This window comes from Argiope bruennichi, chromosome X1 (assembly GCF_947563725.1).
Source record: "Argiope bruennichi chromosome X1, qqArgBrue1.1, whole genome shotgun sequence".
Lineage (NCBI taxonomy): Eukaryota > Metazoa > Arthropoda > Arachnida > Araneae > Araneidae > Argiope > Argiope bruennichi.
In genome coordinates, this window is record NC_079162.1 from 128,022,159 (window position 1) to 128,047,918 (window position 25,760).

Here is a 25,760-nt window from a genome sequence, read left to right on the forward strand (position 1 = left end):
CTTGTAAATGACACTCCTCTTTCTTAGCTTACAACAATGGAAGAAATTCACGTTGAAATAATTAATGAAACAATTAAAATGATTTGAATTTCAGGGCAACGATGCAATCCTTTGTTAGAAATTAGGCAAAAGATATTTTTAAAAAGTTCCAAAATTCAGCAAAAATTGTCACAAACATTAAATTTTTATCCATAAAAAATCAATTTTTAAAATTTTAAAATGATGTAAAATTCCTTTTTCGGCAGTAATATTTTCAAGTAATCACAAAAAAGCGCCAAATTTCAGATTCATTTTTAATTATTTAAAATCGTAATTAAAATTTCCAAAAAAAATCGTTCCTAGGTTCACATTTCCACCCACCAAGGTATACATTTGCCCAAAATTCGGTAGTTGTATGGTCAAAGGGCTTGGGCTGTAGAGCACCAACACACACACATTCATCTATATTATTAGTATAGATTTTGCGAGTATTGAGAATGATATGTATGCGTTTTACTTTTCATCATGCAGAAGCTTCATCCTTATGCATCAAGAAAGTTGGACGACGAGGTCGACCTCCCAAAAAGGATGGGAAACTCCGTGGAAAGCAAGGTAATAAAGGGGCCATCACTGATGTCCTTTCCTATTTGATTAATTATCATTTCACACTCATCTTCACCTTTCTTTTTCTTTTATTCCAACAGAATAAATTTTTACAGATCTGTTAAATAGAAATAAATAAAATAAATATTCAAATCTCTTCTTGCATCCAAATTTCATCAAAAATTACATTTCATAGCTAAAATTTCTCAAAAGCAAAAATCCCTCTAATGTTCTGGGTATATCCGTTTGAATCACATAAATTATCTAGCAGTGTGAATTGAAATATTTCAGAAATGAAGGGAAAATTGCGATTCAATTTTTAACATTTATTTTTGATTTCATGTACTTGAAAGCAACGTCTGATCGAGAATAATAATAATCAACTCTCTTTTGCAAAAGGAATCATTTTTTAATAGTAGATGGTTATTTTTATTACAAACTGAAAGACAATTTCAACAAGAATTTATTATCAGAAGTCTCTGCAGTAATGAAGCAAATGTTTATGTAAATATCATTTCTTTGAAAAAGTGATATTCAAGTCAAAATTTGTTTCGATTGTGTTGTGATTTTTGATCATTTCTCATTAACGAATCATTGGATTTCTTTATCTGTAATATCCGTTTAATATGAACGAATAAAAGCTTAAATATATAGCAATATTTCATTAATATATGGTATCAAGAATTTTAAATACATGATGATTTTTATATTTCATGCCAAGAGAAAATTCATTCAATAGTAATTATTCTAAATGTAGAAACATATTATATGAAAAATCTGGAAGCATATTAAAAGTATGCTTACGAATTTCTGGTATGACTTAATTTGCAAAGTAGAATTTGTATAATATTGCTACAAATAGGTAAAATTTATTCGATGCCAATTAGCCTAGTAAGGAAGAAAGATTTAAAGATATTCTTAGTGCATGCCATATCAATTATACCCAATCTTGGAGAACATTTAGCGACAACAAGGAAGGCTCGGGAAAATACCAGAATTTTGGTGATATCTCGATTAGAAATTGCGATCTGGGATCCTTCAGTGAAATTCCACTCTGTCATGGAAGCAATAAAAGAGGAGACCTATATACGAGCACGAATTTTCTCTGAAATGTTGATCACAGACCAAATGCTTCAGTTTCACGCTGAGAGCTATTTCACAGTGCAGTGCTGTTATTTAATTAGTGATTTGCTATTTGCAAACCTGCTATTGATTTCTGCCTCTACTGTTTTATGAACGCTTCAGCTGTGCTTTACTACCTATGTTTCTCTTGAATTAATTCGTCATTTTCCAGTATCAAGCTTGTTGCATTTCTTCACTGTATACAAGATTTCCGAAACAATATGATGCTGTAAGACGAATTGAGAGACATCCAGACTGAAACATATGCTATCAAATCTTAATTTTTGTGACATTTGAACCAAGTGTAGTATCTGTTTGATTTTAAAACTGTTTGCTTCCTACAATTCAGTTATAGAACTTAGCATTAGGTTATAAATTCAATAATTAAATAAGCATGGCAAATATAATGCCGAACGGACTGGGGGAGGGGGGGGGGGCTCCTGGCATCAGTCTTAGAAGGCGCTATGACGACATAATATTATTGTGTTTTAAGTTAATTTTTTTAAGTCTCATATATATATATATAGCTGTTGTTAAATTATTAACATTATAACTCGATTCAAAAATTACATGAAATCCATAAGCATCACAGATGCTCTAAAGACTCTTAAGTGCTGCTATATATTCCAAAACAAGAAGGTGTAATCAGATTAGATAATTAAAAAATGGATTTAAAACAATTATTAAGCACTTAGGCATTCATTTCCATTAGATCCGATAAATAGCAAAATTTTGACACGAGAAATAATAATGGAAAATACAAAACACTGCATTTAAGAAATAATAATCTGAATCCAGCAAAATAAAGACAACGATGAAGAAAGTATTAATTCCAATATCAATAGTGAGATATCTGTGTCGCATTTGCAAATATGAACAAGAGTTGCACTTCAAGTATTATGTTGTTATCTTGCAAATTATAATTATTATCAAATATTGTCTTACGAAATTATATATATGCAAAATTATTTTTATATAAATGTCATAAAGTTGTATTTTTCAAAATATTTATATTATTAAGCCTAAGAAAAAAAAGATCGATCTTTTAAAAGTTAATTATTGATGCAATATGTAGTGAATTGACTTTTCAGAATTTGCTAAAAACACTACCAACTTCTTTTACGAAATGTATATATATATTTTATTTTTACATTTTACAAAACCTTCAAATCCCATTTCAGATTAACAAAAATGTTCGAATTATTCATGATCAAATTCCTGAAACTTTTGTTCATTTCCAAAAGAAAATATTGAAAATTCTAAGATCAGTGAGTGATGCCAGATCATTTGTTAGTTATTAAACTGAACGAACAAAGATCGAAATATCTTACATTCGAGTCCAATCTATATCGGCTGATTTAATTATTTAAGTGAGATTAGTAAGGCTTTGAGTCACATTGTTATTTCATGCTCATATCCATACTGGTTATTATTATTTTAATGGCGTAACTATGATGGGGCAGTCAGGGCATGTGCTCTGGACGGTATTATTAGGAAGTGCGACGTTGAGGAATCAGTTACGTTTAGTAGGGTGGAAAAAATCGATTTTTTTAATAATATTTAATAATAATTTTTTATTCATAAAAATTAAAATGTTTACAGTCAGGTGAGAGAGAGCATGCAGAAAATTGCTCTTTTTATAACTTGGTAGCATATTTAAACTAATTTACTTAAAGCAAAATAAGAAATAGAGATCTTTCACAGAGATCTGATGATCTAAGTCTCATCCCTGGGAAGCTAAAGTCTTTTGAAAAGATGGTATGGGGGTACACATATATATCGTCAGATCTTTGTAGAAAAGGGAGATAATAAATTGATTAATTCCATAGAGTATCTCAGAGGTTCTCATGATATATATGGGGACAAAAAGTTACAGCCTTCATATTGTAACGCTTCCCCTTTTACCTCTCATGGTAATTGGCATTCCGACCAGATATAACGTCATCCGTTTCCCCACACTTAGTTAAGTGCATGCGGACCGCCAGATGTGGATCCTTTTCACTAGAAGAGTCAGTGTATCTCGTCATTTGTTGCTATCCAGGAATAGAAACACATATGTGCCCCGTCCAAATCGATCCATCATGTCTTCAAGGGAGAACAACGTCAAAACATCCAGATGCTAAACTTTTTTCCCTTATGAAGAGACTGCACCGCAAGTTATCATGAAACTATCAATCAACAACAACCGTTGTCATTAAGTTTCAAAACCAGGTGCACTTCAGCCGATGTTAGATGTGAATTGATTATAATTAAGATGTGTTCCAGAGGGGTCGGTTACAAAGATGGTTCCTTAACGGACCTCGCTCAATCGACTTGAGACAATTGAGGAAGCATTGCCGATTAGCTATTAGGTGATAGGGAACTCAAGTTCACCATTGAGAAACCAAAGGCATATATCTGATGGAAATAAAATGCGGTATTTTTCGCCAGAGGAGAGGAGAAGAGAGAAAGGCTTCGAATTGGAATTCGGAGAGACGTCGGTGTCTGGAGAAGTTGTTCCTGATTTTTTGAGAAGCTCCGTGCGATTCGGGTTACTGTGTTAAGATTCACCCGATTAAAGATCGGTGAATTTCTAGAAGTGGCCATGCAATAGCCGTTTAGAGCTAACAGCCTGTAAGCATTTTTTTTTTTTTTTTTTACTTATTCTCCGATTTGATCGAAGAGCTATTTCGTGATTGAACTGTTATTTGATATTTGTAAATAATATTAACCTAGATCAGAACAAGTTGTGTTTTTTTTTTTTGTACATATATAAGGCTGTAAATAAAAGAATTTTTTCCTTACGCTACTCTCTTATTTGGTCGGTCCTGGCCAAGATATTACAATATAAAAGTTATTGGATACCAGCTTCTTTTGAAGTTCGTGATAAATTAAAAATAAAATATTATTCTTATTTCCAAAGTACACGGAATAAAATATTTTTTGTTTGTTTGGTGAAATGTAAAGAAAGCCAGTTTCAAGTTATTCATATTTAGAATTCCAATGAATAAAAAAAGTAATTTGTATAATCATTTCATTATTATTCGTAAAATTTTTTCATGGTTGTATTTTAAGCACTTTCTCTTAAGTTGTTTTTAAAGTGAATTTTGAAGTAATGCAAGTGAACAAAAAATGAACTTTGAAGTAGTTTTTTGAAAGTTTAAATAGAATTTCAATTGATTAAAAAATAAGCGAAGATTCAGTGTTTATTGGGAAGAGCTTCTGAAAATATTATCGCTCAAAAATAATTTTCGCATCATTTTAAAATTCCAAAAATAGTCTTTTCCCCGATTTAAATTTTGATGTGCAATTTTCCTGTAATGTCAACAAATTTATAAAAATATTTTCAAATATATATGCAGGAGTAGTTTTCATAGCTTAAATTTAACTCTAACTTTATTATTTTATCAAGTTTTTAAATCATTTATTTGCCTTCTGTTCAGATATTGCCACTCACACGAAGCGATTTCAAGAATTAATTAATTTTTATTTCAAGACTAGATTTGTCATGTGATATTTAAAAAGTTTATCTGAACTATTTAAAAGATTTTACAACTTTTAAAACTGTAGAAACTTTTAATTATGTCTTTCATAAAAAAGTTAACAATGTTTCATATTTTAAAACTTAAGTATCTGTAACCATTATTTTTGTTATTTATTTACATAATATAACTAGATTGAAAAGTAATTTTTAATAATACAATAAATGCAATAATTTTAATAACCATTTGAAGCATGTTCGGCTTTAATGGAGAAAAACCATTTTATAAATTAGATATATTTCTTTCCACCAAAAATTTGGCTTTTTTAGTTTATTTTACAGTTTATGAAAGCTAATTTCTTCCGACACATATTATTATGAGTATACGGTCACCTATATTTCAAATTAATATTTGGTATGCAATTTATTTTTTATATAAATGAATTATTTAGATTATTGCTATAACTTTATTTTATTTTCTAGAAGTATATAATGTAGCATTTTGTAAGATGGTTACTTTACTTAGTTTCAGGATAAAAGCATCTACAGCAATTAATTTCTAATTCTGTATGTAGCTTAAATATGTTCTTTATAATGAGATAAATAATGTGGGATTATAGTCATTTAAATTTAAATCATGCTTGAAAAAACTATAAATAATCTTCATTAATTCTCACATTTTTAAAAAATCAATCTGCCTAATTTTTAACAGTTAAAAATAAGGACCTAAATCATCATTAGCTTCATTAGCTGCAAAACATGCAGAACATTTTCATTTTGTTCATGCATCAAAACTTAGTTCAAATAGTAATGCATTTTTTGTGCATTATTCCTTTTTTACATTTTCGACCCTATTTTTTTTCAGAGGTCAGTATTTTCAGAGCATTAAAAATTAAATAAGTTCATAAGTTAAATTGTTGTTGTTTATAATGGCACTTGCCATTGACAAGATCGCTGACGAAGTCAGCGATTTTAAGCCAAGGGAGCGTTTCTTGTTTTAGTAGCGCCAACTAGGGTCAAGAGTACGTCTTAGCTACTCACGCATCACATTCGCTTGCACAACCCCTTTTTACAGGGGGGCACATTCACACATAGAACAGCTGAAGAACAAACATGACCGAACCGGGACTCGAACCCAGGACGCCCAGGTCACGGGGAAGACGCGCTACCCCTATGCCAGGACGCCGGCATAAGTTAAATTAAAGCTGTTTAACATTAGGAAATCGAGTTTAGTCTGTAAAATCTTAAAAGTTCAAAAATGTTTTATTTATTATATGGCTTAGTTGCAATTTCAATCTTAACACTCCCAATTTCAGAAAAAAACGAAAGGCGATATGAGGATTTTAATTTATTAAAATGGAAAGAATATTGTTTTTCATATTTGCCTTGGGCATCATTTTATGTACATACGCCTCTGTATAATATATACTGATTACATAAAAGGATTTTAGATTAATAGAAACTTTTTTTAAAAATTTTGATGAATTCTTTTTCCCAAGGGGGATAATAAAGTTCTAGAACTTCTGAAACTATAGAAATGTTAAGGAATTATGTTAACTTTTTAGCTGCACTGTTCGGTGATCAATGTATTGCTTCAAAATACTATACTCACTTCTTATGTTATCAAAATAACTTTAACCAGAAAATTTATTACAAAACATAATAAGTTGTTTGATTGATCTATTTCAAGAAATTAAGTTATCGTAAAATCAATTTATCTGAGCAAAATGCTAATGAATTCATGTAATACTGTTAAAGTTTATTCATTTTGTAAAAAATAACTTGTGCTTTAACTTGTTGGATTCATCATTTGAATGTAAACCTTCGAAGTCAATTTTCACCTTCTACAGAAATTCATTAAATATCTGAGAAATTTTCACTTCCTTGAATTGGGTAATAAATAAGTGTAATCAAATTTATGTTAATTAATTTTTACCAGATATACATTTTTAATTTTAAAATTCCTAATTATGTATAAGACATTGTAACTTTATTACCAGATATGAGTGATGATAAATTATCTTTTGCTTAACTTTTTTAATCACTTCAGTTTCAATCACTTTTTCCCATATGGCTACTGTAAATCGATGTATTTTAAAGAATAAAACGGGAAAGCAATTTTAATAGTTTGCACTTGTATTGTCACCGTAATTCCAAGGGAAATTTAGTAACCTCATAGAAAGCTTTTGTGGCTCTATTTTAACCTCTGTCAGCTTCAAAATTATATAGTCCAAAAGGTAATATGAGGATTTGAGATTATAAAATAGATTTATTCAAATGGTGCATGAATTAAATGAAACATGACAAAATACCTTAAAACTAAGACCATTTATGTTATTTGATAAGGAAAAATATCTGTTATTCAGATTTTAAAAAAAATTAATTACATGATTTGTATGGAATATAGACGTTTAGTTTAATATTTTTTTAGTGCCTTGGAAGACGTTCATCTTTAAGGAATAAAATAAGCTTCACAATCTAAAGAAATATTTTTTTTTAAATTTAATATTTTATGAACAATTATGGAATTGTAAAATTTCAACAAGTTCTCTTTCAAAATAAAAAAGATGATAGTGATTGCATAAAAAGCGCTGAATGAGATTTTTTTACTCTCCTTGCAGGTAAGGGCACGGGTAAGCTGTGGGAATTCATTCGCGACCTCCTGCTGAATCCGGCCACCAATCCGAGTATGATTCGTTGGGAGAGAAGAGAGGACGGCATTTTCAAATTTGTGCAATCTGACAAAGTGGCTCGTCTTTGGGGAGATCGAAAGCAAAATCCGAGAATGACTTATGAAAAACTAAGCAGAGCTATGAGGTAATTTTTTTTTTCACTTTAAAATAAAGAAACTGTTTCGTGTAAAATTCACTATTCATTAATACAATTTTTATTAAATGGAAAGAGTGGAAATAATTTCATATTAGCTGTTTTAGACATGAAAAAAATATAATAAGAAACATTTACATCTCGAAGATATATATATATATATATATATATATATATATATATATATATATATATATATATATATATATATATATATATGCATTTATGTATGCTTCTATCTAAGAAATAAAACTTCTAAGACTGTAAACTTCTAAGAAATAAATCAAATAACTTCATATTTCAAAAATGATTAACCACACAAGGACTGAGGTTTAATTGCTCGAAAATAAGGACAGATGAATAAAAATAAAAAAACAGTAGCATTAATTGACAGCATCATTTAGAGATTAATATCGGATGTTTCTAGAAGCTGCACGTATATTTCTCGGGTTTTTTTTCCTCTTATATTTAATCTTGATCTGAATGAGATATTGTAAGAGTTTCTTCTTTTACCTTTACAAATGAACAGAATTATATTGTAAATTTTCTTAAATTTTATTCGCTACAATATATATATATATATATATATATATATATATATATATATATATATATATATATATATATATATATATATATATCTTTTGAAAAGTTGAAAAAATTTACTTGAAGTAATAATTCAGAGCTTGTTATTTTGTTCTAATGTGATAGAAGGGATCTAGATAATAATTACCCTTTCTCATAAAAATTAAGAATTTCCTTTTTTTACTTTTGTGTATTGAAATCTAAGTAAAGAAAAGCTTTTTCCCATACTGTATCATGGTTTTATCAATAAAAATTTATCTAAAGAAAAATTTCGCCATTTTTTTAAAATAAATATCCGCAAATAATATTTTTTTTTGTGTGTGAAGCTTATTACACTAATAGCTTAAATATTCGGAAGAGTTTGTTTAGAACGTACTTAATTAAATTTCAAAACGTCATGTCGCATTTTAAAAGAATTTTAAAGAACTTTAAATGCAAAATTATGAATTAAAATCGAATGAACCGTAATTTATCACATTTATTTATATGAATGAATAAAGATCAGAGTATGTGAACTACTAATGTTTAAAAAAATATCTTATGCGAAAAAATCCTCTTAAAATCTTACAAGTATAAAATTTGTTTCTATCTAGAAATAAAAGTATATGTACTTACTTAAGGTTATCAAACATTCGACTTATTTTAGAAAGTTGGATTGATTAATAAGTACTTCTTTTGTTCTTTTGTAGATAAATATTTGCAAAAGCCTACAGGTAAAAATTCCAGATTCATTGTTATCATTTTTTAATATTGCACGGAAGTTGCATGAGTGCATGAAATTTCGCATGCATTTTCACTTATTTGCCTTGTAAACTAGATGCATACAAAACATAACAATTTGAATCTTATCTTATATCTATTTCATAATGGAATCAGCATACAGAGCAATTTATTTATCCATTTTGTAGAATAGGAGCCTGCAAAATATAGCTGATTGAATCTTGTATCATATCTTCTGCATGATTTAATCTGCATACATAGCAATTAAAATAGTTCTTTATTTTAATCCATTAGTGTCACGTAATTAAATAACAATGTTAATTACAACAAATAACGAAAAAGTCCACTTTTATTAACAAATAGTTTTTTTTCCTCAGATATTACTACAAAAGTCAGGTACTTTTGCCTGTCTTTGGGAGACGTCTGGTTTACAAGTTCGGTCCAAACGCCACAGGTTGGAGACCCATCATCCATCCATCTCATGTGATGTGAAAAGTGCCAGTGATGCAATTTTTTATGCAGCATAAAAGTACATCAATTTTACAAACAAATTTTCATACTTTTTGTATGGCGTGAATCACCGTTCTATACTGACTGATTTTCAGAAATGAATTTATGTTTTATCTTTTCCACTGAAATAGATAGTTTTTTTTAATAAGAATTTATATAGCTCTTTTCAATATGCTTGTTTTAATTAAATGGTTGTTGAGTGATCATGTGAATAAGGCAAAGAATTGTTTATGAATGCGTTAAAATCTTCAGACACCTGGATATAGGAATTCGCATTCATTCCCAAATCAATATCTTCTTATTACAAAGCTATTAAAAAAAAACCTAAGTGCTGTTGGATTAAAAAATTCTCATTGATACATAAAAAAAGTCCCACAAAGAAGAGTAAATTGAAAACACAACACAGAATGCATTGAAATTTTTTTTAATCTTTTAAATATTTCAATTACAATCTGTTTAGTACCATAATTTTATAAAAGAGACAAGGCTTAACGTTCAACAAAATTAAGATAAAAAGTTTATAGTTAAAAGTTAGTTTGTAAATATAAAAGATGTTTAAATTAAATTTGGTAAAGGAAAATATGTATATATAACTAAAGCTCGTCGTAAATCTTCAGATATATATATTAATTACTAATTCAATATATATATATATATATATATTAGAAAATCTTTTTTATTCATAAATTATAAAAGATTCAGTTCCTTCAATAATTACTTTACAGTTACTGAGTTATCAAAATCTCTCATTTAAAATCATCAAATCATTAAACTAAAGTTGCACAAAAATAATGAAATTTATAACAAAAACTTCTTTTTTTTTACAATAATGATGATAGCGAACCGAATATGTATGATATTAAAGAATATGTAATCAAATTATAAGAATGTAAATATCAGACTCTGAATAATTGTACAATTGTTAAATGTTCAAAGAACTGTTACTTTCTTCCACAAATATATTTAGGTTTGAAGATTTTCAATAAAAAGTTTTTACTGTTTACGTTTCATTGTGATATATAATTCTCAAATCTATATTTCTGCTTACTTTAACAGAATATAAGAAGTGAAAATTCACTTGTGAGACGTTTGATCTTGGAAGGCGAAATCTTCTTTTTATATTTTTTCATAAATAATAAATACTCCACTCTACAATAATACTATAATTACTCTAAAATATAGACATTTTAAAAGATAAATTTAATTTACCTGCGTATTTGAAATTCAGAATCAGGAAACTTAATATTCGTTTTTCAAAATCAGTTAATAACCTTTCCCGTAAAACAGTTTTTATATTCACAAATTTCAGTATTAAAATGTGAATATAAAAACTGTATATTCACAATTCATTAAATAAATGACATTCAAATAGCGATATATATAATCATTTTAGAATCCAGAATAGTGATTTTCAAATTATGTATAATCGTGTTTCTCATGTTCTTGTTAATATAGCTTTCACATAAAAAGGCTTGAATTCAATTCTATTAGTATTTTTCCTGTAAACTCAAAATTAATTTTTTTAACATGAAATGTTTTTTAAATTAAAAGGATAGGGACAATTCACATCATTTTTATGTCTAAATTGATTATTTTTAAACCATGAATACATAATATCTACCTCAGAAATCTAAATAGCTTTACATATAAACATTTTGAACAATTCTAAGCTAGTATCAAAACAATAGATTGCCTCCCCTTGGAATAACTTTCAGAATAGAAAAATCATATTCCAAATTTAGAAAAATAATTCAAATAATATTCAAGGATCTTCGGACTATTTTCTTATAATATGAATTGGAAAGTGCGAGTCGTCACTGAAAGATAGAAAGATCTTTTATAATTATTGTCACCATAACTGAGAAAGCTCTTTCCAAACGACATTTCCAACACTTGAAAATTACAATCATAAGAGGTTCTAACACAGTCTGCGTTTTCCCACGTCAATCTATATTCATCAATGATATTCTCGAAGTATTTTAAATATGGGGAAAGAGACCTGTAAGTAGTGAAATGGCGGTTTTCCACACAATCATTAAAAGCGATTGTTTCGTGTCTGGAGATCCTGCGGTCCCTCAAAATCTATTCAACATACATTTCAATGCTAAGCCGATATCGAATTTACAACAAGGCAGGCTGCTTCTCCTACAAAATTATCTCTACCTTTCTTTTTCTTTAATAATGTCACTATTAATCCGGCCATGAAAGTTCTTTTCTAACAGTTCTTTTCTGATTTGGGGTTGATTTCAATTTCAAACAAAAGTGTGCAGGATGTAAAGCAATTTATCACTAAGTATGTCCTCTTTTTACATTCTGTTTTAAGATATTCCTCGTTTAAAAGATAAACCGGCCCCAAAATCGTCCATTATTATAAATTTTATACTGCCGGGGTGGGCAAGATTAGTAATGAGAGGGTTAAAAAATTAACAAATGAATAAAAACAATAATGTGTAATGTTGAGGAAGCTCTAATGTGATGCATGCTTATCATAACTTATAAACTACTCTTTTAGTCAAACGGAGATTAACGCGCATTTTTCTATATAAACAGAAGATCATAACATTCCTTAGTTGATACATCCATTACAGCCAGGAAGTGACATTCCTTTGTTGATACATCCATTATAACCAGGAAGTGGCATTTCTTAGTTGGTACACCATTATAACCAGGAAGTGATGATCTATTAATTGCCTCCACAAATATAGCACTTGAGAAACGATTTTCTTTGAAGGATTTATTATCATGCTCAATTCCAGATGGGGTGATTAAAAAAATCGGGTTGATCTGCTTTACATATAGGACGTAATTGAATAGGTATAATATCAGTAATGCATGAGGGCCACTTGACAGATTCTTGCTATTAAGAAGAAAATACTTTGAAATATCCTGAAATCTCACTGGTGGAAAAGCACAGATTAAAGAATAAGTTTATAGGTTTCCGACGCCAAAATATTGAAACAGTTAAAAGACCTATCAGCTTTATTTTTAATCCGGCCCTACGGACGAATAATATGGTCCTACGAATCACCATAATAGATCTATCTTTCTTTTTTTTTATGTACAGTGGTGGCCAAAAGTGTGGACATTTTTTGAAAGTTTCATGTTTTTCAACTTTGCGTGCTTGTAGAATATATTAATTTCCACTTAAATACAAATGTTTATATATCAAATTGAAGGTAATTTAATGTAAAATTTAATAACAAAAACAGTATTACAATATCTGTATTACAAAAAAAAATTACGCTCATTTTAGCAAGGTCTATTTTAGATTTGCATTTTTTTAAAGTGATACTTACACAATCAATACTTAGTAGGATAACCCTTATTTTTTAAGACAGCTTCACAGCGTCTTTTCATCGAGTGAACGAGTGTTTGGAGTTCATCTTTCGTAATCACATGGTGCCAAGAATCAATTACAGATTCAATAAATTGTCTTTTATTGGATGGACGTTTTTTTCGTACAAGAATTTTCAAACGTCGCCACAAATTTTCAATTGGATTGAGATCAGGGCTGTTTCCTGGCCATGGTAATACATATATGCCTTTATTCTGAAACCATGCTTTGCATACTTTTGCTGTGTGGCATGGAGCTGAATCCTGCTGAAAAATAAATGGTGCTTTGTTGGGGAAGAAATCCCTGATGGAAGGTATCAATTTTGGTTCCAGGACAGTTTCGATGTATTTTTTGGCATTCAGGATGCCATCAATCACTTGAATTCGGCGCACACCATCTGCAGACATACATGCCCAAATCATGGCATTTGTTGTTGTTTTTATAGTTGCTTCAATGCAATCAGGATGAAGCGTTTCACCTACTCTATGTCTCACGTATTTTCTACCATCACTACCAAAGAGCGATATTTTAGTCTCATCGCTCCAGATTACTTGCTTCCATTCATTATCTGACCATTTAATGTCTTCTTTTGACCACTTAACTCGTTTTCCGCTTTGCTTTTGATTTAAATATGGTTTTTCCTTGGAATTCTAGCCTGTTGTCCAAATCCCGATAACCTTCTTCTTATTGTTCTTGAACTTAATACAATACCCGCTGCATTCATTTCACATCTAATGGCATCTGATGAATTTTTTTCTATCTTGAAGGCATAGCCGTTTAATTTTTCTATCGGCAGTAGCACTTGTGCATTTTTTTCGGCCTGATTTGGCTTTATTTTCCACTGATTTCGTTTTTTCATAACGTAAACAGAACTTTCGTACACCAGAACAAGTCACTTAACCACCAACTTGTCTTGCAATTTCAGCATAAGAGAGGCCATTTTCTCTCAATATGGCAATTCGGCTTTTTTTTGTAGATGTCCAATCAGTTCTTCTTGTTGGTGACATTGTTTAAAATTAGTTTAATTAAAATAAAGGACTTAAAATATTCAAAAACAGCAATACTCTGTTTAATTGTACTAGTATGCATCATTCCGCAAAATATTTCCAAAATAACTCTTTTACCATCCAAATAACCTAAACTATAGTTACAGATATTTGATGGGTCCTCAGAACAGTGTTTGTGATTGGCTAGTACGCTTTTATTACAAAATACATCATTATTCAAAACGATTTGTGTTTGTTTGTTCTACTAAAATGAGCGTAACTTTTTTTGTAATACAGATATTGTAATACTGTGTTTGTTATTAAATTCTACATTAAATTACCTTCAATTTGATATATAAACATTTGTATTTAAGTAAAAATTAATATATCGTACAAGCATGCAAAGTTGAAAAACATGAAACTTTCAAAAAATGTCTACACTTTTGGCCACCACTGTATGTGTTGTTCATGAAAGACAACAATCTATTATAAATAATTTTATTTCTCTCTATTTTCCCTAATTATTTAAAAGTTTTAAAGACGTGAAATCACATACAAAACAAAAATGACTAAAATAATTAATCCATAAAGTAGGTACTTTAAAGAAATGAAATACTAAAACCAAATTCGGATTATTTTGAAATTTTGCTTACAAGGGGAGGTTACGGGGTTAAAATCTGAGATCGGGATGAGATTTAGTATAATTATAGTATACATTTAGAATGTTCATTCATGAAAATATTAAAACGCAATGGCCAGCCAATTTCGAGAAAATGGTCCTCAAACTTTTGATAAAGCTTATATACTGATAACTTGACTCCCGTTTCGATGATCCCGATGGTGTAGTTGTCTAGGTAACCGTCTCGTATACGGAAGGTTAGGGTTCGAACCTGGCTAGGGATTTTTTTTCTTTTCTAATAACTTTTATTCAAAATTTACAAATACTCTTAATTAATATGTTTTTAATTTTTTCATCCAAAATAAATATTTATTATCGAAATGCATAATAATAAAATTAAAATTTTAAAAGAAAAAAATTATAAATACAGATGCATTTTTAAAAAAATAAAATTATTTAAATTTAATTGACTATTTACAGATATGTTTCATTAATATGCTACTTATTTTCATGCAAGGATAAATGTTTATTCTTTTAATATTTAAATTATAATTTAATGTTTAAAGGAAAAATAATTAAAAACGTAACATTAATGGCTACAGATAATTAAACTTGCTTGCATCATTTTCAAATTCTTGGATTTTAATAATAATAAATTATCATTTCTAACTCAACGAAGCTGTATTTATATCAAAAATTGAAAGGAGCAGATGATATTTGTTAAATATGTAATCAAAGTTCCTCAACTGCAGTAATGAAAATAAATAGTAGAGAGCAGGTATTAATTTATTGAATGCGTAGGTTCAAAACGTATTAAGAGTATACAAAATTCTTATTGAATCGAACATGATCAAGAAATAAATTCTTGCGAAGATAGTGTAAAAATTCAATCAATTGTACACCATCAAATGTCATCACCAATTTTTAATAAGATGATAAGGTATGTATGGTACGCTGCCCAACTTTCTAATGAAAGGGAGATATTTTTAAATGCAAATGAAGTTGTTTTCCCATAGATCTCTTAAAGAAACCTTGCTCTTATGGACAATCATTATTTATCAGTTGTGCAAGATGTCGAAATATATTTTGTTTCCAATGTTTTTGCTATAGTTACCATTCTGGTTCTTGTTTATAATCGAAAGTAAATGTATATAGGATAATTCTTTAGAAATATTGAATAATTTTTTTATGATGTGAGTATTTCTAAATTATCACCATTTATGTTATATTTATTACTATATTTTAAATATTAAATTACAATTTAAGTATTATCTAAGAAAATTAGTTTGAGCTCGTTCTGATATAGTAAATAATAATAATAATCTCATGTCTTTCCTCGGTTAATTAAAACCATTTCAACTTTTAAAAATCTAAAAAAAAAGTTTTTAAAAAAGAAAGAAAACTCTTTTGCTTGATACAGCTCACGAGTCAATTTTGCATCCCTTACACAGTTTTTTCCCTTTAAATTGTTATATTTTTATTCGATCGTAAAGTACACAGGATAGGTTATGTATCGAATAACACAGAGGGCAAATGGTATCCACGGCTTTGCTGGCACATGAACACTCTTTTGCCTAAATTTCCCTTGATCAATTTGCATAAATGTGGCTGAATTTCTTTGATGCCGCGTTGAATTTGACGCGTACTTGTAGGCTTGTTGGCATAGACCTTTGACTTCTAATAATCCCATAAAAAGAAATCCATTGGTGTTAAATCACACGATATAGGGGGACAATTCTCAAACTATAGCTGCCACACCTTTCATTATTTTTGAAATATTGTTCAACAGTGTAAATATGTTGTTCTATTGTGTAAAGCATCATTTTTACTAACCCTAAACCAGCGTTTCTCAACCTTTCAGTATTCGCAGCCCAGTTTTCAATCATAATTTTCATCGCGCCCCCACACCCCCTTACAATAAAATGTATACAACAATAAAGTATATTGAGTATTTTGGATTCTGTTTTTAAATTATTTTTAACTAACTGCCAAAACAAGAATAAAAGTGAGGGAACGTTGGCGAGAAACCACATTTGCATTTTGCCATGCGGGCGGTTAACAGATGAAACGAATGAAAGTGGGGAAAATTTAAATATTATATTTGAAATTAAAGCCAAATGGGGGAATAACGTTAAAAGAATATGAAAGTAGAAAAATTCGTTAATGAAAGTTAACTTAGACGAGGTGAGCTAAATTTAGAAACTGGGAATACATTTTTTTCGAATAATAAATAATAAAAGAAATAAAACAGAAACATGACTAAACAAAAGAGAAAAAAAATAAGTAATGTTTGTGTAGGGGAATCCACACGACCGACGCCGCCTCGAGCATGCGCAGTGCAAATATTTTTTCATATGAGTAAAGAAAATGTTCGATAACGCAAGTTTCAATTCCAGCCAGTCTCATTCGAGTCGATCCTTTTATTGCTATCGAATCTATCGTGAATGTGTATGTTATATATGTTTTCGTGTTAATTGCAATTCACAATATTAAATATTCACAGCAGCAGATTTATGCAGACTCACGGATAAATTTTTAATCGGAAATGAGTGGACATTAGACGACAATCAGGCATCAACAAGTACACTTAATACTTAAATTTTGGATATACCAGTACTGAAGTAAATGAAGAAGAAAGGCCCCTGTGTATCATTTGCTCAAAAATGTTGGCCGCAGACAACATGAAACCTAATAAACTTAAACGACATTTGGAAACGCTTCATAGAGAGTACGTCAACAAGCCCAGAGAATTCTTCGAATTAAAATTAAAATCATATAAAAAGCAAAAATCATTTTTTAAAGAAACTTTGTCTGTGAATAAAAAAGCTTTAATTGCATCTTACAAAGTTTCATATAAAATAGCCAGATGTAAAAAAACCTCACACCATTGTTGAAGAGCTTATTTTGCTAGCAGCAATTGAGATTGTAGAAACTATGTTTGGAGATCATTTTTCAAAACAATTGCAGTCCATACCTCTTTCAAATGATACTGTTGTTCGTCGAATTGATGATATAGCTGAAGATGTACACTGTCAGCTTTTCTCGAAGTTGCGTGACAAATTGTTTTCATTACAGCTTGATGAAGCATTAGATAGTAATAAAGATGCTCATTTAATTGCCTATGTTAGATTTTGTGATAATATGTCAGTAGTAGAACTACATTTCTGCAAACCAATAGTAAAATAATTATTTAAATAATAATTTAAATATGATTTAAATAATGATACTAAATAATTTCTGCAAACTAATAGTAAACAAAACTACATTTCTGCAACTCAAAACAACAGCGCTTGCATTATTTGTTATTTTAAATGATTTCATGAACGAGGCACACATAGAATGGAAAAATTGCGTCGGAATATGTACCGATAATGCTCGTTCAATGTCCGGAAGATTCCAAGCTATACAAGCACTTGTAAAACAAAAATCGCTTCTCTGCGTCTGGACAAATTTCATGATCCACAGAGAAGCTTTGGCTTCGAAAGAAATGAGTCCTGGTCTGAATATTGTGTTAACTACGATTGTGACCGTAGCAAATTATATAAAAATGAGACCACTGAAATCGAGAATCTTTTCTGCACTTTGTAAAGACATGGGTTCAGTACATTCAGCGTTATTATTTTGTAGCGAGGCAAGATGGTTACCATGTGGGAAATTTTTACAACGTGTTTATGAATTAAGAGAAGAAATCGGCATTTTCCTGGAAGAAGAAAACAGACCGGAGGCCGAGAATTTTCGCGATGGTTTATTTGTGATGAAATTGAGCTATTTGGTCGACATATTCGAGAAATTAAATAATTTGAATCTTGAACTCCAAGGAGCAAATACATATATGAAGGATACGAGTGATAAAGTTAATGCTTTTTGTAGAAAATTGAAATTGTGGAGCAGAAATTTAAAGCAAATAAAATAAATAAATAAATAAAAAGAAAACCTAACAATGTTTGCAAATGTAAATGATTGTACTGAAATTTACAAGGCTGAAGAAGAACATGTAAAAGTTGTTTTTGTAACCATTGAAAATCATTTAGCCTTGCTGACAAAGAATTTTAAAAAGTATTTTCTTGCTGACGACAAACTGATAGAAAGTTACGAGTGGGTTAGGGATCCATTTCATAAAACTCCCGAAAGACTCTCAATTGATGAGGAAGAAAATTCATAGACTTCACAACAAGTGGCGGAACTAAAAGGCAATTTAGTAATAAATCACTATTTGAATTTTGGACAGGAGTAGAGGATGATATTTCTGCACTAAACACAAGGGCATTTCGCATTCTATTACCATTTTCAACATCCTACCTTTGTGAAACTGGATTTTCTGCTGTGATTTCTTTGAAGATAAAATATAGATCTCGGCTAAATATATAAACAGAACTGAGAGTGGCTATTTCTAATATTAAGCCTTCCTTCGAAAAACTTTGCTCTGCAAGACAGGCCCAAGGAAGTCACTAATAATTATTAAATTTGTTTTTAATTTAGTATGTTTTAATTAAGTAAGTTTTGATTTAGTAAGTTGTTTTACTTTAATAAGTTATTAAATATGTCAAAATGTATTTTTCTTTCTATGTGTGTGTGTGCTTTCCTTTCAATCAGTTAATCAATTTTTTTAAATAATATTTTCTCTTGGATATTCTCGTGCCCCCCCTCTAGTGTGCTCGCGCCCCCCTAGGGGGGGGGCGCCCCACAGGTTGAGAATCGCTGCCCTAAACTATCAGCTGTCAAATGGTTTTCTTTAAAAGGGTTGCCAACACTTTACTGCACGAATGGTGGCAAATTCAAATGTTGCGTTCATTTTGGGACACCCTTTAATAATTTTAATTACACCACTGATTTTTCTTTTGTATTTATCTTTGTCATAATCTACAATGTTGACTTTTATTTCTATGAACCAAAACGAAAATGAAGATGATTTTGTTTTAGTTTTTATTATTTCTTCCAAAAACTTTAAAAAATTCAAATTTTTCCGCGAGCATCCATTGAACGTAGCGATGGTAATTGGCACCTAAGGTATAATTTTTTTCTCGCTTCATCATTATATTTTATTTTAAATGTGATATAAACACACTTCTCTAATTGATGCTCCCAAACACTAGTGCTCAGTTTATCTATGCTCCCCTCAGACCCTAGTTACTACATCACTGATCTATGGATTTCCAGTTCAATTATTTCAGTCACGTATAAGGAAACTTAAACTTTATTTATTTATTTTTACTCAAATTCTCGAACGTATAGAATGTGCTGTCCCATCGTGTCAATATATCTTATATCAATTTTTGATCCTGAATGCCAAGTTTCATAATATAGATATCATTAAATATAGAAAAAGTTACTGGCGAATTATTGAAGAGAGAAATAATCCTTCTAGCTGTTGTAATAAGATTATTTATAGTTCTTTGTGAAGACAATTAATCTGTAACTACTAAATGCAATAAATATAGAAAACCTCAAAAAGCATATTTTTATTATTTGGCCCTTTCCAATGTCACTAACACCATACCTTAGACCAAGATGAATTTTATTCAAATCCCATTCAGTGGACTCTTTTTTGAGTACGTTACTAATAGTTTTTCCTATACGAGAGCCAAAAACATGCTTTGTATTAAGAATAGCATCTTAAGGTATAAAATCAATATTTAACCAAAGACCTGATAAACACTTATAAAGATGTTTTTTTTCTGTAGAATTAGTCCAACTATCCAGAGTAAGGAAAATGTGTGCTATTGCTAGTAGGATGAAATTTTCTCCTTGTAATCTTCGCATATACGCAATGCTCTGAAAACAATTCCTGCATGGAAATTCGACTCTCTCCCTGATTTGTTAAACCCTATATCATTTACAAAAGAAATGATTACCATAAGCAATCATCTTTCTTATGATTATATACAGCTTTACTGCACTGAGATCATAAATATCCCCAATTTCTTTCCTCCCCACCCCCTTTCTAGAATTCTATTCAAAATGTCTTGTTACTTTTTAATGCCTTGACTCACAGATTTTGGCTCCAATGAACCATTTTTTTACATCCGAGTTGCTTTCGTCATTTATTTCATTATAATGCTTGGGTTGTTTGTTTTTCATATGATTCATCGTTGTAACTCTTCTCCCTAGACAATCTTGATAAAATACAATCATAGTATTTACCTTAACTTGACCAGCGTCACTTACTATATCATTGAGAATTAAGAAGGCAATAAGCATTATTAGGAACTTATTAATAACTTTTAAAGAAAGTATAAAAAGCAGGTAGATAATTCATACACACAAAAAAAAGATAAATAAATTTTAGTAAAAATAACTCAAAATCCTAATTTGTAAAAAAGAAATTTGCTTCAACTAAGGTTAAAAAAAAAGACGACAATTAAATCCCTCATTTTTTGGGTTTTAATCATTTTTCTAAATATAAATTAAAATATCTGAAAATATACAATAATAATTTATTTAGATTTGCGAAAGTTGTGATGTATTATTATTAAAATTAAGGTATGATTAAGATGTAGATAAAATATTACAAAACTATATTGTGTTAATATTTTTAAATATACAAATAAGAAAATCAGCTTTATAAATAATTTTCCATGCAAAACTTGAAAAATATTTTATCTGCACTTAAATCCTTATTACTTTCTATGCTCTATAATAATAATTATAAGTGATATTTAAAAGTGAATTGTTTATGAGTAGAGCTGAAAATTATATTGTAGCGTAAAATTGTGAAGCTTTCAATCAAAGTAAATGTTTCATGACATCTGTCAATTCCTTTGATGCATCTTTCAACTTTCATGTTAACCTAATTATTACTAATTATAACTATTATCCTAATTTCATCGGTTGATCGAAACCAGTTGTTTTATTTGTGTTGAATATCAACCCAATGTGAAAGTAAGATGGGGAAAAAAGAGAATTTTCAAGCAAAGATTGAGTTGCGATTGTTCAGTACTTGGTGCATCAAAAGAAAAACGGAAAGCTGCAAATTTTCCCAGCTGCCAAGTAAATTTCAGTGCAACAGAATTACCATAACAAGAATTTGAAAATAGACTTCCGAAAATAATTGTCAAGGTGAATCATGCTAATGTTAATTCTTTGGGGGAAAAAACATGGACGTAAATACAAAGACTATGGAGGAAAACTTGAAAAACTTAAGACATATTCCACTTAAGAGAAGAGGCTCCACAAGATCAGCAACTCACGCCATTAAGGTTCCCATACATAAAAAAAAAAAAAGTTTTAGCACAATTAAACTTTTTTTTATGGAAAATAATAAGAAATCAAAGTTTTGAAGTCAAAAATACCTACTTACAAGTTAAAAATTTAGAAACGATATTATTGAAAAATCAAGAAACCATACAAACATTTAAAATAAAAATTAAGAGTAATATTTTTAATGTATTATTTCATTTGTTCTAGTTTTTTGAAAATAAATGTTGCGTTCTATATCTATTTTCTTTTGCTACTATTATTAAGGGACAAATTAAATTCATAAACTGCCATTGTTATTATCGGACAGAGGGAGTAAAACATGTTTAGTTATCTTTCTTCAAACTTAAATGTTTGTAAAAGGTTTGTACTCGGCTGCCGAAAGATTTTTTAGTTGACTAAATAATTCATGAGGTTAGTTTGATTTCAAAAATTGTATATTCTCACAAGAAAAACTGTCCAATATACTGAATGTATTTATATAGAAGCATCCCAGTCAGAGTACTGAACAATGTTGTTAACAGTTCTGAAAAACTATTTCAAACCAGGGGGGGGGGGAAACTTGAAAATTTTATTTTTGTCACCATTAGTGAAGATAGAATAAATATAGAAAGAAGGCCCATCCCTTGACCTATTATAGTTCATTCAAAATCATATGCTAGAAAAACCCGTTCCTAATATTATCACAGTTTAAAATGTATTCAGCAATTGCTGTATAATAATACTGCATTCATTCAAGAACAATAAACAAGTGGAATAATTTTAATAATATTATAAGAGATTTTGATGATAATAAGAAGCAATTTTGTTTTATAAATAAAAAATATGCCTTAAATTCATTCAAATTACCACTCAAATCTGAAAAAAACCTATGTTTTTCAAGTACATATACAGAGTATAAAAGAAAACACGCAAACAACTCTCATTTCCGAGTTATAATAGAATCATAATATCTAATTATAACAGCTATTATGTTACAAACCATTTAATGTTTATTGAAAAAACATTAGAAAACAAATGAAAAAACTCTTATTTTGCCAATTTATATATCCGAGCATCAATTCCCGCAACTACTGCAGATTTTCCAGTCATCAATTTAATTTTTTTTTCTTTTGCAACAATTTAATATGCAAAGCTGTTTTGCATTTGTTGAACTCTTTTTCTTGAAATTTTATCTGCAATTTCTGAAGATTCATAATACCTCACAAGTGCTAATTTTGCATACTGAAGCAAACTCTTGAGATCAAAACGTTTAAGACACACCCATAAAAATTTAAGTATTATCCATATAATTGGACCAATAAAAAATTTTTCTTTCGGAATTTCAACAAGTAGATCTCTGTTTATATTAAATTAACTTTCCATAGTTGCATTGCCATGTGACAATACAAGATTTATTTATTTATTTTGACTTCCCAAAAATCAGAAAATGCATTGCACTTCAAAACATTAGAATAGAAATCAGCTAAAGGAATCGAACTGTTCTTTTTATTCATTTTTTAGTTATTTTTTTCAGTAAAATATTAAATCTTTGTACTTTCTGAAATTTGTGCTTTGTGTAGGAGAGATTTGTGCTCTGGAATAAAGAAGTTGAAATGAATCAACCGTCCGCTTTTCGCATAATACTGCCTTTCCCTCCCCCCCCCCCCACTCACTAAATGTAGATTTAAACAGGATGTCGCGTTCAAAACAGCAAAATTTTTTGAAATATATTTCAATATATACATTTTTATAGTATTCTTTACAAATATAAAACACTTTGCTAAAAGTCCCTTTTTTCAGTTTTAGTACCTTCTCTAGTATTGACGTAGTTTATAGTCACTATTCCAATATTGGTATTCTAACTCAGTCTTAACTGGTCTAAGCAGAAGAAAAAGGGAGTGAGTAAAAAAGGAACGAGTTTCCACAGTTCAACAGTCGCGAATGGCTTTTTTTTTTTAAGCTATGGCAACGATTTTTTAATTCTGCAATGCTTAAAGAAATCGGAAAAGTTTAGATTAAAAAAGAAAAGAAAAGAAAAAGAAACTTGAAATTCTTGTACTTCTCTGGTTTCTAAGGAAAATTTCAAAATCCCCTACTTTTTCTCTGTTCTATGGAAGGCTATTTAAATTCTTTGTACTTTACCGATGGCATGACAACCATGTCATTCCATTTCAAGATTTGTGTATCTTATAATACTTGCAAAGAAAAAAAAAGGCAGCAAGTTCCTGCAACTTGCTGCCTTTTTTTTCCTTTTTTGCAGGTTCGGTCTGAGTGACAAAAGTTGTAGTTACGCCACTGATATTAGTTTATATTAGTGTAATTGCTCTTATAAAATGATATCACTTATCAAAACAACGCTGATAATGTTATTCTCATTTGCTCGTTTCGGATATTGACTGCTTATATATTCACTATAATTTAAACAATCTTTCGCACTCAATAGTTTGTATACTTATAATTTATATTTTAAAATTAAGTAATATTTTTTGTCATCGATGAATAAAGTGTATCACATGCGTATATTATTATCCAAAATTAATTTATTTATTAGCTTTCTTGAGCATAATTCACAAAAGTAAGACATAAAATATAAAATTGTCCTTTAACATGTTTAACTAATAATAAAGTGAAAAATACAAGCAGCCGTTAAATAAGATGATTATAAAAAGGAAGAAAATTCATTTTAAATGCATTTAATACTATATATAATCAGGTTAATACATCATAAGATTAATTAACTTTACCCTCAGCATACAATTATATTTCCAATTTCTTCATTCATTCGTAAAAATATTTATTTAGGAACAAAACACAAGTGAATATTTAACACTAAAATGAATTAATTCATAGATTTTTATTCAGAGGAGAAAATAAAGGCTGAAGATCACATTGAAAAATTTTGAGGCTAATACACAATGACACTCATTAAGGATAATTCAAAATCACGCGGAAATCGAACTCTAAAATACAAATATTACCTGTAAAATGACTACACACATCTTCAAAAATCATATGCAAATTGCAGGAAGCCACCAGATGACACCGATAGTACGTCACAATGACGAAAATGTAAGAGAGTGATGTATAAGGAATACCGGAAAAGAAGTAAAATTATTCGCAAGCGCTTTATAAGCCTTTCAGTGCAATAATTGCATAGTTATGACACAAAGGACGGATTTGCATGATTTTTTACGTAGTAGAATTATCGGCCATCTGGAATGTGGGCGTACCCAGCTGGAAGTTGCCGAGGAACTTGGAATCGCCCAGAGTGTCATCTTCAGGCTTTGGACACGATTCCGAGATGATGGTAATGTGAGTAGACGTTACAACACAGGTCGCCCCCGAGTTACAACGCCTAATGAGGACCGGTTTTTGGCAGTTACTGCCAAAAGAAACAGACGGAGCACAGCATCAGACCTGTCTCGTCAGCCACTGGAATGAGAGTTTCAAGACAGACCGTGTACTGACGCTTAGAGAACAGATTGGTCTATATGGTCGTAGGCCTGTCAGATGTGTTCCACTTACTGCAACTCACTGTCGCCTGCGGTTAGCCTGGAGTAGAGAGCATGCATTGTGGACATCGCAACAGTGGGCTTGTGTGATATTTTCCGACGAGTCCAGGTTTAGCTTGCAGTCTGATTCTCGCCGGACTTTCATATGAAGAGCGCCACGTACCCGTTACCACCAAGAGAACATCATTGAACGACACCGTTATGGTGCTGCAGGATTGCTCGTTTGGAGAGAAATTATTCTGGGTTCCAGAACTGACCTGCATGATCAAATTGGAATAATGACAGGCCAAATCTATCGGGACGTCATTCTAGAACAACATGTACGTTT

At 29.9% G+C, this 25,760-nt stretch overlaps 1 protein-coding gene across 2 annotated transcripts in view; it reads left to right on the top strand.

Moving 5' to 3' along the window:
• LOC129958573 (ETS homologous factor-like) overlaps positions 1 to 10,416 on the top strand; it is a 91,192-nt gene extending 80,776 nt beyond the window's left edge. For both annotated transcript variants that reach the window (XM_056071141.1, XM_056071142.1), the window contains exons 7-9: positions 511 to 591; positions 7,786 to 7,981; positions 9,673 to 10,416. In XM_056071141.1, coding sequence (XP_055927116.1) covers positions 511 to 591; positions 7,786 to 7,981; positions 9,673 to 9,787 — 392 coding nt within the window. In that variant the 3' untranslated portion in view covers positions 9,788 to 10,416. The remainder of the gene's footprint in view (positions 1 to 510; positions 592 to 7,785; positions 7,982 to 9,672) is intronic.
• The last annotated feature ends 15,344 nt before the right edge of the window (positions 10,417 to 25,760 follow it).